The following is a 16611-nucleotide window of genomic DNA, read 5'->3' on the forward strand; positions in this document are numbered from 1 at the left end:
GCCGCGATCTCCCCCCCCCCCCCCCTGGGGATGAATTTGTACACTGCAACCAACTGCTCAGTCCATCTCTGTAAATCGTGCAAACATTGCTTTCCTGACGGCATCCTTGTAAGAATCCGATGTGCTGGCTCCATAGGAACTTCCTTTTGCTCCCAGACCGGCACCCTTCATCCGCACCTGAGCCTGCAAGAAGAAAGCATGGTCAGAGAATAAGAAACATGGAACACACCAGATAATAAAGTGTAGCCGAGCTTAAAGGAGAACTATGAGGCGAGTGAAAATCACTCCTCCTCATAGTCTGAGCCGACGTATGACAATGAAACTGTCACAGGTCGGCTCAATAGATCGTGATGTGAGAGAACACATAGTCGCTCGCTCACTTCTCGATCTATCCCTGAAGAGAGCCATGACTGTCACTCACGGCTCCCTGCAGGGATTCCCCTCCTCCCGTCCGATCTTCCAGCGCTGACTGGCGGAACGGACGGGGGAATAGCTGGCTCTGCCTCTAGATAGGCGGAGCCAGCTGTCAATCACGCAGCTGGATGGATCTCGACAGTAATTTCGGGATCCGTCCCGGCATCTCAGTAGCAAACATTGGGTGCCCAGAAAGGTCTTGGTAGTCTTCTGAGCCTTAAAAAGAACCTAGACTGCGGACAGTACCAGAAAAGGCTCGGGCCCACTCCTAGAGTTTAAATGGTGTGTTCCGCAACAAAAAGAGCCAAACCGATCTTTTCCAGTGTTGGAGTAAGGAACGGGAGGCTTGTCAGATAGTATGTCAGCGGCTGAAGGCTCAGACCGACCGCAGAGCTACAGATCAGTTACGTGCGTCTTCACAACAAAATAACTCAGCACACACAATTCTATTTTGCTTCGAAATTTATTTAATCGGAAAAAAAAAACAAATGTACAAAGTTATCAGCTAGAAAGGACTGACAGTCCCTCTGCCATGGAGGGCAATACCACCTCACACATCCGTTATAAGATAGAAAGGACTGACAGTCCCTCCGCCATGGAGGACAATACCACCTCTCACATCCTCTAGAAGATAGAAAGGACTGACAGTCCCTCCGCCATGGAGGGCAATACCACCTCACACATCCTCTAGAAGATAGAAAGGACTGACAGTCCCTCCGCCATGGAGGACAATACCACCTCTCACATCCGTTATAAGATAGAAAGGACTGACAGTCCCTCCGCCATGGAGGGCAATACCACCTCACACATCCGTTATAAGATAGAAAGGACTGACAGTCCCTCTGCTGTTGGAGGGTAAGAACGTCTCTCTCACTTTCTGCACAACATAGAAACGTAACACAAAATATATATTTACACTGTACATTCTCATTTTACATATTTACACGGGAGGCCAGCAGCCTCTTCCTGCCGGGCAGAACATCTGCCCATCACCTCAACACAGGACGAGGAAGAGCTCTGATCTGCCCCCCCCCCCCCCTGGGGATGAATTTGTACACTGCAACCAACTGCTCAGTCCATCTCTGTAAATCGTGCAAACATTGCTTTCCTGACGGCATCCTTGTAAGAATCCGATGTGCTGGCTCCATAGGAACTTCCTTTTGCTCCCAGACCGGCACCCTTCATCCGCACCTGAGCCTGCAAGAAGAAAGCATGGTCAGAGAATAAGAAACATGGAACACACCAGATAATAAAGTGTAGCCGAGCTTAAAGGAGAACTATGAGGCGAGTGAAAATCACTCCTCCTCATAGTCTGAGCCGACGTATGACAATGAAACTGTCACAGGTCGGCTCAATAGATCGTGATGTGAGAGAACACATAGTCGCTCGCTCACTTCTCGATCTATCCCTGAAGAGAGCCATGACTGTCACTCACGGCTCCCTGCAGGGATTCCCCTCCTCCCGTCCGATCTTCCAGCGCTGACTGGCGGAACGGACGGGGGAATAGCTGGCTCTGCCTCTAGATAGGCGGAGCCAGCTGTCAATCACGCAGCTGGATGGATCTCGACAGTAATTTCGGGATCCGTCCCGGCATCTCAGTATACCGCGAGCTGTAGCTCCCTATATACTGAGCTTTGGGTGACGGGAGGACGCTAGTTTGTGTCCTCCCGTGACCCTTACAAGAACTATGGGGAAAAGCCCTGACCCCATTGTTCTCCTTTAACTTCCACCCTCGCAGATGCTCTCGCTTCTGTGGTCAGCTGCCGAGAACAAAGAAAGAAAAAGACCAGGTACTTCCTCCCAGTGGACAGTACTGGTGCTTTGCAACCGGCTGCTCAGACACCATGCGCTATCACATGAGGGCAGGAGGAGACCTCAACCTCTGCAGAAGGTGCCAATTAGATCTTCACTTATGAAGACAGAATGTAGTGGAGCAAAGGGAATGTTAGTATGCGCACCTGGGAAGTGCGGCAGTTAAATGAACTGGTTTTGTTTTGCATGAGCAAAGTGAAGGTTCTCTTCATGAACATGGTGGTCTGTCTCACCTGAATAGGCGCTGTAATTCCCTGACTCTTCCTGCCCAGGCCGCAGCCCTCCTTCCAGCCCATGGCTTGGAGCATTTTGTTTCCAATGTTACTGTTGTCAATCCCATCCTTGGTTGGCTGCTCGTAGTTCCTACAAAAGGGGAGAATGTTTAGATCTATGCACTGTGCTGAACTACATAGGCAGGCATCGCAGCGCAGATACTTACACAGGTACTGCGTTATCAAACACCTTCTTGCGTTTCGGCTCTGGCGGTTCGGGAATGCCGTACTTTTCTCGCCTCTCTGCCGCCCGGTCTCTGTATTTTGCCTGCATGGAAAGACAATTGCAATCAAGGCAATGTTCCTCAACTGTACTCTTCATTATATTCAACACCAACGACTCTCAATGTGGATTGGAATTGGTTACTGGCTTTGTAACACTCCAGGGGGCCAAAGGTCCTCTTCAGGGCAGAATTACAGTTCCCTTGTCCATCACTCAACCTCCCACCCAAGACATTCTGCTCACTTTCTGCAAGCCCAGCCTGTTCTTTTACAACCCCCCAGGAGCGTGTGCTCACAGTACTCAAGGCTGAGCATTGGTCACACGTCATTATGTGAGCCCTGCTTGGTCCTGGAAGAATGCCCACCCCCTTCCGTCGGAGGAAGGAGAAGCTGCAGTGATGTCACTGGACCGACCACAAGGTCCGGTGACATCCGTTCTGCTTTAATTTGTAATGTTCTCCCCTACAGCCACAGCAAAATGAGGAGTTGAGATTCTGTCCCTGGACTATAAAGTGCATAGGAAGTATGTTCAAAATGCAGTGATCAGACAACACTGCATGGTCAGGTGATCAATGTCATGTGACCATGGCTGTTAAGAGTCTGCCAAGGCCATGATCATCAGGAAGCAGATTGGGTTCTAGAGGAACCCAGAAAAAGAATAACGCTGTTACTTTACACAGACAGAACTTAGGGGCTCTCTGCATCCTATTCAGGGTATTTATTCAGAGCGGAAACGGCAGGATGGGGCTGTTATTCACCTCTCTTTCCCGTTGCTCCAGCGCATCCAGATCCTGTTCGGACAATTTGGCTCTTCTGTACACTTCCAGGTTTTGCTGTAAAATGCAAAGCGTTCAAAACACGTTATGTATCAAAGTGTTTAGAATAAGAACGGTCTGTTTCCCCACACCCACAGGAGTAGCCTGTTAGGCCAAAGCCCCTGGAATAAGGACGGTCTTGTCCCAAACCCCACCCTGAATTCTGTCCCAAGTCTGGCGGTCTCACCTTGTGCAGATCTGACAACTGCTGGTGCCTGCCAAGAGCATCTTTGTTAGGGAATTGCCTCCGGCACAGTAAACAGGCCAATTTCTTCCAATCTGTTAATTTATCTTCATCGATTATTCCCAGAGGCCGCTCGAACTCCTCTTCATTGTCGCTGTCACCGCTGTAAGCTGCAACCAGGGCCATCTGCACGCAGAAGCAGATATCAGTGAGACTGGCCAGGGGTTAAAGAACACCAATATAGAGGACAATCATGTTGTATCCTCACCTTGGGTGGCTTCTCTTCCTCGGCGTTCATCATCATCAATATGTCAGGCATGAACTGCCTCTCCAGTAAGGCTCCTTGCTGTGGATAGAGAAGAGGAGAGATTAATCTCCACACGTTAGGTATGAAGGGCAGACGAGCACTCAGCTGGCGATACGCAGCCATCGCACCTTCTTCTCAAACAAAGCGAATCCGGCGTCAGCGGCTGCGGACTCTCTGCGATCCTCGTCACGTGCGTTTAGAGGCTGGAAGCTATTTTTAAAGTTCTCCTTTTGTTTGTTCAAGCTCTTTGCCCACCGCTCCATGTCTTTAGCAATCTGAGGAGGTAAATAAATAAAATCAGTTTAGACCACTGTGCTGGAAATGGACATGTTTTCAGATATAACAGTTCCCTTGTCCATCACTCAATCTCTCCCTTCCCCATCACCAAGTCGAGAGTTATTCGTTTTAACACAGGAAGGACTTGCTACCAGTGTGGGAATAAAAAGGTAAGGTGCCGTGTTTAATGGCCTCTCTGTACCTGCTGGGCCGTCTTGCTCTTTGGTTTCTCTTTCTTCTCTTTGCCCTCCTTGGACGCGTTAGGGCCGTTGGGCTGTGCTCCCCCTGTAGCCGAGTCTGCAGCTGGCAGATAGGTCTGCTTCTCCCCATCCCAGTACAGGTATTGCTGTGTCACAGAGTTGAAGTAGTACTGCGGACAGACAAGAGAAGAATGAAGGACCTTCCAGGCATCTTCCAATATAGGAGCCCAGCTAACGTGCCCACATCCACCCGGGCTTACCTGAGAGTTTGGGTCGTAGTACAGACTAGTCTGAGGGTCGTAGTAGAAGCCGGAAGATTCGTCATACTGGTATGTGGAAGTGTCAGGAACAGCTGTAAAGAATGGAAAATATGAGCATGGCTATGAGGGACTAGAGGCCTTGTGATCTGGGAGAACTGCCAACAGATCCATGTTTTCAGGGATGATTTTTACTGAGGCCACACAGACAGATCTTCCCTCAATCACTGCAATAAGGCTGTTAGTGTAGCGAGATTAACCCTCCAAGTAACACTTACCATATTTGACGCCGGGAATGATGGGATTAGGTGTAGTAACTTCTGGGGTGCTAGTACCGGGTGCCGCACTACTGCTTGAGGCACTGGTGCTGGGCTGTGTCTGGGGAAGAAAAGACGATGTGTAAAACATGCCAATGGATTGTACATTCTGCCTCTTCTAATGTATAGACCACATGAAAAGGACAAAGATTTAGGGTTAGGTCCCTAAGATGAACCTCACAATATAAAGTATACCAGAAGATGTAGAGTATTAAACAACCCACTGATATAACCCACTTTCCCAGCCCCCCATGATAAGATAATGGGGTGATGAGCCTGTACAGTTCTCTGTAATAATGGGGTGATGGCACGGTACAGTTCTCTGCGGGCTTCCTATAATAACGAAGTGATGAGTCGGTATAATTCTCTGGGTGCTTCCTATAATGACCAAGCAAGTAATGCCTGGCCCAACCTTCACACTGGAGCGCAGGGTGACCCAATCACTCACCGGAGATCTGGGCTGCTGGTAGAGTTGGGGACTCTGACATACAACAGCGGCACTGGTGGTTGCGGTGGCAGGGGCGCCCTCTGAAATACAAGACACAGCACATTATGGATAGTCACACCAGACTGAACATTATGAAGGTGTCAGACCAGACTGGCAATTGGACCACTAGAACGGTAAATTTTAAAGGGGAAAAACAAAACAAAAATGTCCTTGCACATAATAAACCATTGTGAAGTTCTTTCTGCTCACCTGTTGCTGTTCCTGGTTCAGCTGCTCCGCCCTGAGATTGGTAATATTGCTGATAATCCTAATAAAGACAAGACATTGATTTATTATCACTAGAAGGGAGGACAATGAATAAAACAATGAAAAGGAGTAACACTCACTTGTCCGTATTGAGAGTATCCTTCTTGTCCTTGCTGCGAGTAGCCATATTCTGCCCCGTCCCCACCCTGAGCCTGGAACACAAGAGAACATTTCATATAATTTGGAAGAAAAATGACAGAACACAATATTTTGGCTGGATACAACAAAATGCTAAGAAACTTCTATGTGTCACTTGCAATCAGGAGCAGCGGCGGAATGATACTTCATTAACCCTGAGAGCATGGAGCGTATGCAGGACACTGCACCCAGTGGGAGATGTCAGTGCTCAATCCCTCAGTATTAACCATTACAACAGGGAGATCAATAGAAAACAGGACATTTTAAACAGCTCCCTATGCTTCACCTGCACAGCCAACTTACAAGAGGAGTTCAGAGACTGGGCCAAGTGCTGAGGCAATGCCAGGACTCTGAAAAGCACCACAATGCAGACCCCAATGCCTGAAGGTCACATTCGGGTTAGCCCCTGATGTTACATCAAGAGGGGTCCAGGTACAACACTCCAAAGTCAGGCTGAGGAAAGGCCAGAGAGCTGCCTATAGACACCGGCTGAATCAGCAATCTTATTTGAAGAAAAAATGAATACTAGATAGCATAAAGGCTACACTTTTCTTATCGGGGTTGAGAAAAGACACTCAACCTCCTAAGACTCTAGCAAAGAACCGGGACGTACTAGGAGTGGGAGGTGTGAGCCTGTTTGCCATTGTCCATACCTCCTGTAGAGATGGCAGTATAACCCTACAGTCAGAAAGAAACATCTAAAAAGGAGACTGTGTACTCCAAGGGCCACCAGCAAAGAGACAGAATGGTATCTGATTGAAGAGTACCAGTGTAGCATCAGTATTATTAGAATGAATACCCCAGCACAGATTCATCGCTCCTCCTGAGACAAACAAGATAGAACCTTACCTGAGTGGATGACCACTGAGCGGCAGCAATGGCTGTGCTTGCTACAGAGAATGCGCTGACCCGGTTTCCATCTGGCAGAACAAGATCCCTGTTAACATAAAAAGTTGTTAGAAACCAAAGTGGTTTTACCTCATTGCAAGCTACTCAATCACAACCAATTACATGGCTAACTTCAGATGGATCAGAACATTTACTAAGCGCTTCCTGTCACATGACATCCTGGAATGTCCACTTACTTTCTGGCACTTTTAGCAAAATCCACACCGATTGTCTTCCCATCAATTTTGAGAGGTGGCTGAAGGGTCTGGAGAATCTGCAGGAGCTGCGAGGCTTCCTATGGGGAGGAGGAGGGGAGGTGAGTCACATTTATGGAAAGCAATCCCTCCCAACATGTATGTAACACGGCAACAATCACTCACCAATGCAGATGGCAGCTGCACGAAAGCAAAGCCTCGGTTCTGCTGGGTCTGCTTGTCTTTGATCAACCGGATATTGCTCACTGCCAGAGACACGTACGGAGCCAGCGCAGCCAGGATAGATTCCATCGCAGTGTGTGGCCCAATGTTTCGGAGGATTATGGCTGAGGATACATAGCCACCTAATAAGGTTACACCCAGCTGTCTAAAATGAAGTCGCCTTCACAGCAATCCTCACAACAAGCAAGCTGCACCCACAGTGCTATGAATACAACAACATGAAGCCGGAAGTCTGTACAATCACTCATTGAATCCACCTGACTGGTGTTCATCATCATCATCACGTTCCTCTGGCACACTTCTAGCACAGAAGAAAAACGCTTTAGAAACACTTACTGTCGCTGTAGTAATCAGCGGACGGAGGAGCATCAGAAGTACCAGCTGGGGCCTCCACATCCGATTCTGGAGAGGTAGAGAATGAGACACGATTAAAGCTGAACTCTGGACGACTTGTAGTCACTTCTCCTGTGCTAAAAACATGAAGTCTTCTTTCCTTTCATCTCCACAAGTATTACAAGCTGTAGACGGTATCTTCAACACCCATCAAGCCCTTTCCTCCCAATGTGTACCGTCCCTGGCCCACTTCTTACAGCTATTTACTTACTAAACAGTCAAATCTATTTTGCTTTGTATCATGCGTGGGCAATGGCTTGGACAGATGCAGGTCTTATTTTGCAAAAGGGAACTCATTTTTAATTACATTTAGGAATGGAAGGGGGGGGGGGGGGGGGGTTAAAAAAAATGATTAACAGTATGTTAATGAACTCAAAAGGACAATCCTAACTTTCCTGTCTGGTGAAGATACCATAATGGACTAAACATTGTTACCTTTACCGACCCCCTGAACACGGTCCCTGGCAGTCTCTGAACACTCACCGGTCTTGGCTGCCCCACATCGGAAGCATTTTAGTCTTCGTCGGAAGTTGTACAGGCCACACTACAAAACCAGAGAGCTTTACACTTAATATGGACTGTTCTTCAGAATGCTAGAAACCCATTCATCACCTCCAATAAAGCACTCACCTTGTAGCACAGCCAGTCCTCAAACTTGGGGCGGGGGTTGCTGTAATGCATGGCGATGGTCTTGCCTTGGATCACCAACTTTTTCTGCAAGAACATAAAAGAGGGAAAGTTATTTCCGGCATCCTGGCAGGTGGACGTTTATAACCTGGCGGAGGGGAGTCAGCTCCCGACATTTATATGGACAGCAATGTGGGGAAGGACCACCCACTGCCAGCTACATGCATTGCCCGGCCAGCCCGAGGGGGTCAAGGCTGCCGAAGGAAGACACAAGAAGTGGGGAGGTGGTATAGACAAGAGCAATGGGGCTCCAGAGAGATGAGAGTTAACATTGTAGGCAGTATTTCCAATTTGTCAGTGTAGAATCAATGTAACAAAAGTCTCTGTAAACATACTGGAAATTGTGCAATCAGAGATTTCTCCCACCACCCCCATGGCCTTATAACTTCACACAACCAGATCGCAATGCACCCACCCCCCTGAACACTACATGGCCGAAACAAGGAACATCAATTGTATAATGATTCCAATGGCTCCTAATAGCCAGAATGTGCTAAGTCTTCCCTCACACGAAGGTTAAGCCACGGGGGGGGAGGACGGGTTCATGTCACAGGTTCAGGCTGATCTGGGTACGGAGTGTCAGTAACGGCACTTCACATGAGTCTGGAATACGTGGGATAGAATATCTTACAACTACAGACTCCACCAATGCACAATGTAGATGTTTATTCTAGAAGGACCGGTCAGGATTCTGAGGCTCCCATGCAGCGCTGAATATTGCAAGTTTCTGGTCAGGGACGTCCCTATACATGACAGGACCGAGGTGTGCTGCATCCTGAATGAAGTGCAGGATACAGAAATGGGGCACAGCGGTCTATATTGCTACATAGGAAGCTCAGATGCCCTGGACTGGTTCCATGAAGGGGATGAGAGGGGAACTTGGTCACTTCAAATGTAAACTATTTTCTTACACAAGTGACAGCCTTGACTCTGGTCATTACATTCCCCCATCTATACACTGGTACCTCCCCTGTATATACAGACTGTGCTGCCCATGTGGAGTTGGAGAACATGTGTCTGCGGAGATTCTCAGCAGTAAGCCCGGGAGAGGGAGGGGACCCGCGTAGGCCTCTGTGTACATTAGAGAAATGGGGATAAGGGGACGTAACACTTTGTACAGCCAGCATGCTACCGGCATGAGAAGAGGATGTGAACACGAGATTTCTGCGGGAACGGCTTCTAGAACATCAGAGTCTTAGAACACATTTTACAAAAAAAAAAAATCAAAGTTATTGAACATTTATCAGATGTTGTCTGGTTTACTCTGCAGTATAAACAACCACAACTAACCTCATGAATGAAAGCACCCAGGCCTATAAACCTGGGCCCCCAATACACAGAGCACCCAGGCCTATAACCCAGACCCCCAATACACAGAGCACCCAGTCCTATACTCCGGACCCCCAATACACAGAGCACCCAGGCCTATAACCCAGACCCCCAATACACAGAGCACCCAGTCCTATACTCCGGACCCCCAATACACAGAGCACCCAGGCCTATAACCCAGACCCCCAATACACAGAGCACCCAGTCCTATACTCCGGACCCCCAATACACAGAGCACCCAGGCCTATAACCCAGACCCCCAATACACAGAGCACCCAGTCCTATACTCCGGACCCCCAATACACAGAGCACCCAGGCCTATAACCCAGACCCCCAATACACAGAGCACCCAGTCCTATACTCCGGACCCCCAATACACAGAGCACCCAGGCCTATAACCCAGACCCCCAATACACAGAGCACCCAGTCCTATACTCCGGACCCCCAATACACAGAGCACCCAGGCCTATAACCCAGACCCCCAATACACAGAGCACCCAGTCCTATACTCCGGACCCCCAATACACAGAGCACCCAGGCCTATAACCCAGACCCCCAATACACAGAGCACCCAGTCCTATACTCCGGACCCCCAATACACAGAGCACCCAGGCCTATAACCCAGACCCCCAATACACAGAGCACCCAGTCCTATACTCCGGACCCCCAATACACAGAGCACCCAGGCCTATAACCCAGACCCCCAATACACAGAGCACCCAGTCCTATACTCCGGACCCCCAATACACAGAGCACCCAGGCCTATAACCCAGACCCCCAATACACAGAGCACCCAGTCCTATACTCCGGACCCCCAATACACAGAGCACCCAGGCCTATAACCCAGACCCCCAATACACAGAGCACCCAGTCCTATACTCCGGACCCCCAATACACAGAGCACCCAGGCCTATAACCCAGACCCCCAATACACAGAGCACCCAGTCCTATACTCCGGACCCCCAATACACAGAGCACCCAGGCCTATAACCCAGACCCCCAATACACAGAGCACCCAGTCCTATACTCCGGACCCCCAATACACAGAGCACCCAGGCCTATAACCCAGACCCCCAATACACAGAGCACCCAGTCCTATACTCCGGACCCCCAATACACAGAGCACCCAGGCCTATAACCCAGACCCCCAATACACAGAGCACCCAGTCCTATACTCCGGACCCCCAATACACAGAGCACCCAGGCCTATAACCCAGACCCCCAATACACAGAGCACCCAGTCCTATACTCCGGACCCCCAATACACAGAGCACCCAGGCCTATAACCCAGACCCCCAATACACAGAGCACCCAGTCCTATACTCCGGACCCCCAATACACAGAGCACCCAGGCCTATAACCCAGACCCCCAATACACAGAGCACCCAGTCCTATACTCCGGACCCCCAATACACAGAGCACCCAGGCCTATAACCCAGACCCCCAATACACAGAGCACCCAGTCCTATACTCCGGACCCCCAATACACAGAGCACCCAGGCCTATAACCCAGACCCCCAATACACAGAGCACCCAGTCCTATACTCCGGACCCCCAATACACAGAGCACCCAGGCCTATAACCCAGACCCCCAATACACAGAGCACCCAGTCCTATACTCCGGACCCCCAATACACAGAGCACCCAGGCCTATAACCCAGACCCCCAATACACAGAGCACCCAGTCCTATACTCCGGACCCCCAATACACAGAGCACCCAGGCCTATAACCCAGACCCCCAATACACAGAGCACCCAGTCCTATACTCCGGACCCCCAATACACAGAGCACCCAGGCCTATAACCCAGACCCCCAATACACAGAGCACCCAGTCCTATACTCCGGACCCCCAATACACAGAGCACCCAGGCCTATAACCCAGACCCCCAATACACAGAGCACCCAGTCCTATACTCCGGACCCCCAATACACAGAGCACCCAGGCCTATAACCCAGACCCCCAATACACAGAGCACCCAGTCCTATACTCCGGACCCCCAATACACAGAGCACCCAGGCCTATAACCCAGACCCCCAATACACAGAGCACCCAGTCCTATACTCCGGACCCCCAATACACAGAGCACCCAGGCCTATAACCCAGACCCCCAATACACAGAGCACCCAGTCCTATACTCCGGACCCCCAATACACAGAGCACCCAGGCCTATAACCCAGACCCCCAATACACAGAGCACCCAGTCCTATAACCCAGACCCCCAATGCACAGAGCACCCAGTCTTATAACCCGGAACCCCAATACACAGAGCACCCAGGCCTATAACCCAGACCCCCAATACACAGAGCACCCAGTCCTATACTCCGGACCCCCAATACACAGAGCACCCAGGGCTATAACCCGGACCCCCAATATACAGAGTACCCAGGCCTATAACCTAGACCCCCAATACACAGAGCACCCAGGCCTATAAACCTGGCCCCCAATACAAAGAGCACCCAGGCTTATAAACCCGGACCCCCAATACACAGAGCACCCAGGCCTATAACCCTGAACATACACAGAGCACCCAGGCCTATAACCCTGATCATACACAGAGCACCCAGGCCTATAACCCTGATCATACACAGAGCACCCAGGCCTATAACCCAGACCCCCCCAATGCACAGAGCACCCAGTCCTATAACCCAGACCCCCAATGCACAGAGCACCCAGGGTATAACCCGGACCCCCAATGCACAGAGCACCCAGGGCTATAACCCGGACCCCCAATGCACAGAGCACCCAAAAAAACCTTTAGTAACAATGGTATTTATGGGAAGTAACTACAGAAGAAACCCAGGCATTAAATACTGCAGATCTCTTGCCCTTCAACTGACAATGTTCCACAGCACTACTCCATTTCCTGGACATCAACTGTGAAGCATGTTGGGGGAATATAAGGTGTGGGGCTGGTCTGCTGCCTCAGGCCTGGGCACATTTACTCAGAACCAAGAAATTCCACACAGATTTTGGGGGTTATTTTTCACATTCTAAACATAAGAAGCCGCTGGATGACGTAATGTTAAAATCATCCAAAACACAAGGACTCCAGAGTCCTGACCTGAATCCCTCTGAAATGCTGTGACAGCAGGCCAGTCAGCAGCTACACAAAGCGTTCTTGCGAGGTTTTGGTTGGGGAAATTTTAGTAAATCTAAGTCTTTGTAACCAATGAAACCTCTTCTATGGAGTGACAATAATATGTAAAATGTGTTAACTATTCGGACTTGGGTTGGATGACGTTGTGGAAGACATTTCTGCAGAAATACAAAATATTCCAACGAGTTCACAAACCCCCTCACATCCGAGGACATGCTGTGCTGACATTCAGGAGGCTCCGAACACCGAAGGGCCCGCATTTATCAAAGTGTCTGATGTGTGTGATTAGTCGGCGGGCCCAATCGGCTTCCCATTCCTGTGATATATGACAGATCCAATGTGACTGGCCGGGTCCTCAGACACTCGGTGAGGCCGTGCATCAGCAATTCAGACTATAGACATGAACCTGTCACAGAGCTGGACGTGGACACTGGGCAGGGGGGGGTACCTGTAATGTACACAGAGCGTGACCCCCTTTGTCAAGATGCCCTGGAACCTGTGAGCCTCTCCCTTCACCCTCCCCCCCGCTCTGCTTTGCGATCTCGGTTACAGACATATGTCAATGTGCCATTTCTCAGCAGTATTCTAGACTTGGCGAGTGAAGCAACCTGATTGGCTTCCATCCAGCTGGTAGCATCTTGCAAGTGATAAAACTCCACGAAGGCGAAACCGCGGCTTAAACCTAGAGACAGCATTCAGATATAGACGGGATACTAGTGTTAGTCAGTTCCTTCTTACAGAAAACACAGCTCCATCTCTCCATCTGACAAAGCCCATGGATCTAGCACTGACTTCCATGGCTGCACTCCTCCTCTGGCCTGTCTTATGAGGGTTGCCATGAAAAGGAACCTCGTCCGATGACCCCCATTTCACCCCCTCTAACTAGCCCTTCCACCAGCTGGGTCTAGGGGCCTGCCGGACCCCCACATGCTGAACACTCACAGGAGGCTGCAATGGTATAAGGTGACAACTACACAATCCTACTTACCGGCAGAGCAATACTGACAAGGGCAGTGTAATCTAAGAGGCTCCTTAACCATGGCAAAACCATTAATAACCTGATGGTGAATGGGGATGGAGAGGGGGGGGCTAAACCCCAGAGGGAGAGTTTCAGAGCGAGCGGAAGGGCACCACACCGCGGCGGAAAGAACCTCACCTGTCTTACGCTTCATCAGCCTCACGTCAGCAGGCTGTGGCCCTTCAAAGGTCTCCACCACCTCTCGGATCTACAAGACAAGAAGGCCCAGTGAGGTCAGTGTGCACGCCGATGCTGTGAATGTACCATATGGGGGAGGAGCCAATTGCCCACTCCCCCCGTCGCCAGGAGGGTGCCGCCCCCCCGTGTCCAGGACACGCATCCTCCCTACTCACGTCATTCTCAGTGATGTTTATGGGAAGGCCTCTCAGCATGATGGTCTTGCTCTCCTTTTCATCCATGTAATAATCATTGCGATAGTCCTGGTCTGGGTATTCACCATCCGAATGGTAGCCGTCCTCAGAGCGGTCACTGTTTCTTCTCTCGCGGTCACGTTCTCTGTCTCGCTGGAAGACAAAACAAACCCTTCACCACTGTGCTGAGGGATACGTTGGGGGCAGGGTAGGTGCAGGAAGTGGTATGGAGGGATACGATGGGTGCAGGAAGTGGTATGGAGGGATACGAAGGGTGCAGGAAGTGGTATGGAGGGATACGATGGGGGCAGGGTTGGTGCAGGAAGTGGTATGGAGGGATATGATGGGGGCAGGGTAGGTGCAGGAAGTGGTATGGAGGGATACGATGGGGCCAGGGTAGGTGCAGGAAGTGGTATGGAGGGATACGATGGGGGCAGGTTAGGTGCAGGAAGTGGTATGGAGGGATACGATGGGGGCAGGGTAGGTGCAGGAAGTGGTATGGAGGGATACGATGGGGGCAGGGGAGGTGCAGGAAGGGGGATGGAGGGAAGCGCTGGGGGGGGGGCAGGGGAGGTGCAGGAAGTGGTATGGAGGGATACGATGGGGGCAGGTTAGGTGCAGGAAGTGGTATGGAGGGATACGATGGGGGCAGGGTAGGTGCAGGAAGTGGTATGGAGGGATACGATGGGGGCAGGGTAGGTGCAGGAAGTGGTATGGAGGGATACGATGGGGGCAGGGTAGGTGCAGGAAGTGGTATGGGGGCAGGAAGTGGTATGGAGGGATATGTTGGGGGCAGGAAGGGGTATAGTGATAGACGTTGGGAGCAGGAAGTAGTAGGGTGGTAGGCTGGAGAAGGCAGCTCCCTCCATAACTCGGGTCAGTAGGTGGTGCTAAGGATCACTAGCCCCTCCCCCAGGGGGCGGATACTCACCTCGGGGCTGTCGTAGTCCCGGTAGTCATCGTATCGATCGTCCCGATCCTCTCGGTACCGTTTATACTCGATGGATTCTCTGCGTCTGTTTCGGGGAACTCGCTCGTCGCGGTCGTCTCTGTCAAAGGCCGATCCGTACCGCCCACTGCGCTCGCTGCGACTTACTCTGCAAAACAAAGCACGTGTGAGGGGTGAGTGCGGTATAGACGCCCCCCGATGTACACGTCATAGAGGAGATCACAGAGAAGTGTCAGCTCTGCAGACGAGTATCACACCAGAAAGATCAGAATGTAGATGGAGACGTACCGCTTATCCGAGCCCATACTTCTTCTCCAAGGTCTCGTTCCTCTTGTGGCCGGTATGGTGGATGATTCTGGACAGAAGGAAAACATGAGCGGGGTCAGAAGTACTGCTACACCCTCCAAGCAGTCCCTACAGCTGTATCACACGGCTCCCTGCATGATCCCTACTCCCATACCACACGGCTCTCTGCATGATCCCTACTCCCATACCACACGGCTCCCTGCATGATCCCTACTCCCATACCACACGGCTCCCTGCATGATCCCTACTCCCATACCACACGGCTCTCTGCATGATCCCTACTCCCATACCACACGGCTCCCTGCATGATCCCTACTCCCATACCACACGGCTCCTTGCATGATCCCTACTCCCATACCACACGGCTCCCTACTCCCATACCACACGGCTCCCAGCATGATCCCTACTCCCATACCACACGGCTCTCTGCATGATCCCTACTCCCATACCACACGGCTCCCTGCATGATCCCTACTCCCATACCACACGGCTCCCTGCATGATCCCTACTCCCATACCACACGGCTCCCTGCATGATCCCTACTCCCATACCACACGGCTCCCTGCATGATCCCTACTCCCATACCACACGGCTCCCTGCATGATCCCTACTCCCATACCACACGGCTCCCTGCATGATCCCTACTCCCATACCACACGGCTCCCTGCATGATCCCTACTCCCATACCACACGGCTCCCTGCATGATCCCTACTCCCATACCACACGGCTCCCTGCATGATCCCTACTCCCATACCACATGGCTCCCTGCATGATCGCTACTCCCATACCACTCTGTAGGCATATTCCCGTGTCATTTCCCTCCTCTGTCTTACATGTGGGGGATGGGTGTTCCCGGGTCATTTCCCTCCTCTGTCTTACATGTGGGGGATGGGTGTTCCCGGGTCATTTCCCTCCTCTGTCTTACATGTGGGGGATGGGTGTTCCCGGGTCATTTCCCTCCTCTGTCTTACATGTGGGGGATGGGTGTTCCATCACAGGGAGATTCTGTTGACCTGACTCGTATAACCTGTGTGGCCCCTGATGCTAAGAGGGACCAATAGGGCCCCCGGAGGGACAGCCAGCACACTGAACTGTGGCTCCCGGCATGTGCAACATGTGAAGCGTGTCTCTGCACCCCGCCTTCCAGCTCACAGATGACAAAGGG

General features: G+C 51.0%; 1 protein-coding gene across 5 annotated transcripts in view; it reads right to left on the reverse strand.

Annotated features, from left to right (window-relative positions):
* Positions 1-1279: 1279 nt before the first annotated feature.
* The window catches only part of RBM5 (RNA binding motif protein 5), a 17508-nt gene continuing 2176 nt past the window's right edge, over positions 1280-16611 (reverse strand). The window contains exons 2-25 of one of the 5 annotated variants that reach the window (XM_018575003.1): positions 15428-15494; positions 15122-15287; positions 14173-14343; positions 13958-14027; positions 13410-13483; positions 8317-8400; positions 8122-8230; positions 7630-7695; positions 7237-7415; positions 7054-7151; positions 6818-6905; positions 5911-5982; positions 5774-5831; positions 5525-5604; positions 5038-5137; positions 4763-4854; positions 4505-4672; positions 4155-4301; positions 3988-4065; positions 3723-3905; positions 3479-3553; positions 2666-2766; positions 2460-2589; positions 1280-1611 (exon numbers count right to left, since the gene is read on the reverse strand). In XM_018575003.1, the coding sequence (XP_018430505.1) occupies positions 1486-1611; positions 2460-2589; positions 2666-2766; positions 3479-3553; positions 3723-3905; positions 3988-4065; positions 4155-4301; positions 4505-4672; positions 4763-4854; positions 5038-5137; positions 5525-5604; positions 5774-5831; positions 5911-5982; positions 6818-6905; positions 7054-7151; positions 7237-7415; positions 7630-7695; positions 8122-8230; positions 8317-8400; positions 13410-13483; positions 13958-14027; positions 14173-14343; positions 15122-15287; positions 15428-15444 (2532 nt within the window). In that variant the 5' untranslated portion in view covers positions 15445-15494 and the 3' untranslated portion in view covers positions 1280-1485. Of the gene's footprint in view, positions 1612-2459; positions 2590-2665; positions 2767-3478; positions 3554-3722; positions 3906-3987; positions 4066-4154; positions 4302-4504; positions 4673-4762; positions 4855-5037; positions 5138-5524; positions 5605-5773; positions 5832-5910; positions 5983-6817; positions 6906-7053; positions 7152-7236; positions 7416-7629; positions 7696-8121; positions 8231-8316; positions 8401-13409; positions 13484-13957; positions 14028-14172; positions 14344-15121; positions 15288-15427; positions 15495-16611 lie in introns of those variants that run through there. The other 4 variants (XM_018575007.1, XM_018575006.1, XM_018575005.1 and 1 more) reach the window with 4 other exon arrangements.

The sequence above is a fragment of the Nanorana parkeri genome, unplaced genomic scaffold, assembly GCF_000935625.1.
Source record: "Nanorana parkeri isolate BGI_ZX_2015 unplaced genomic scaffold, ASM93562v1 scaffold3458, whole genome shotgun sequence".
NCBI lineage: Eukaryota > Metazoa > Chordata > Amphibia > Anura > Dicroglossidae > Nanorana > Nanorana parkeri.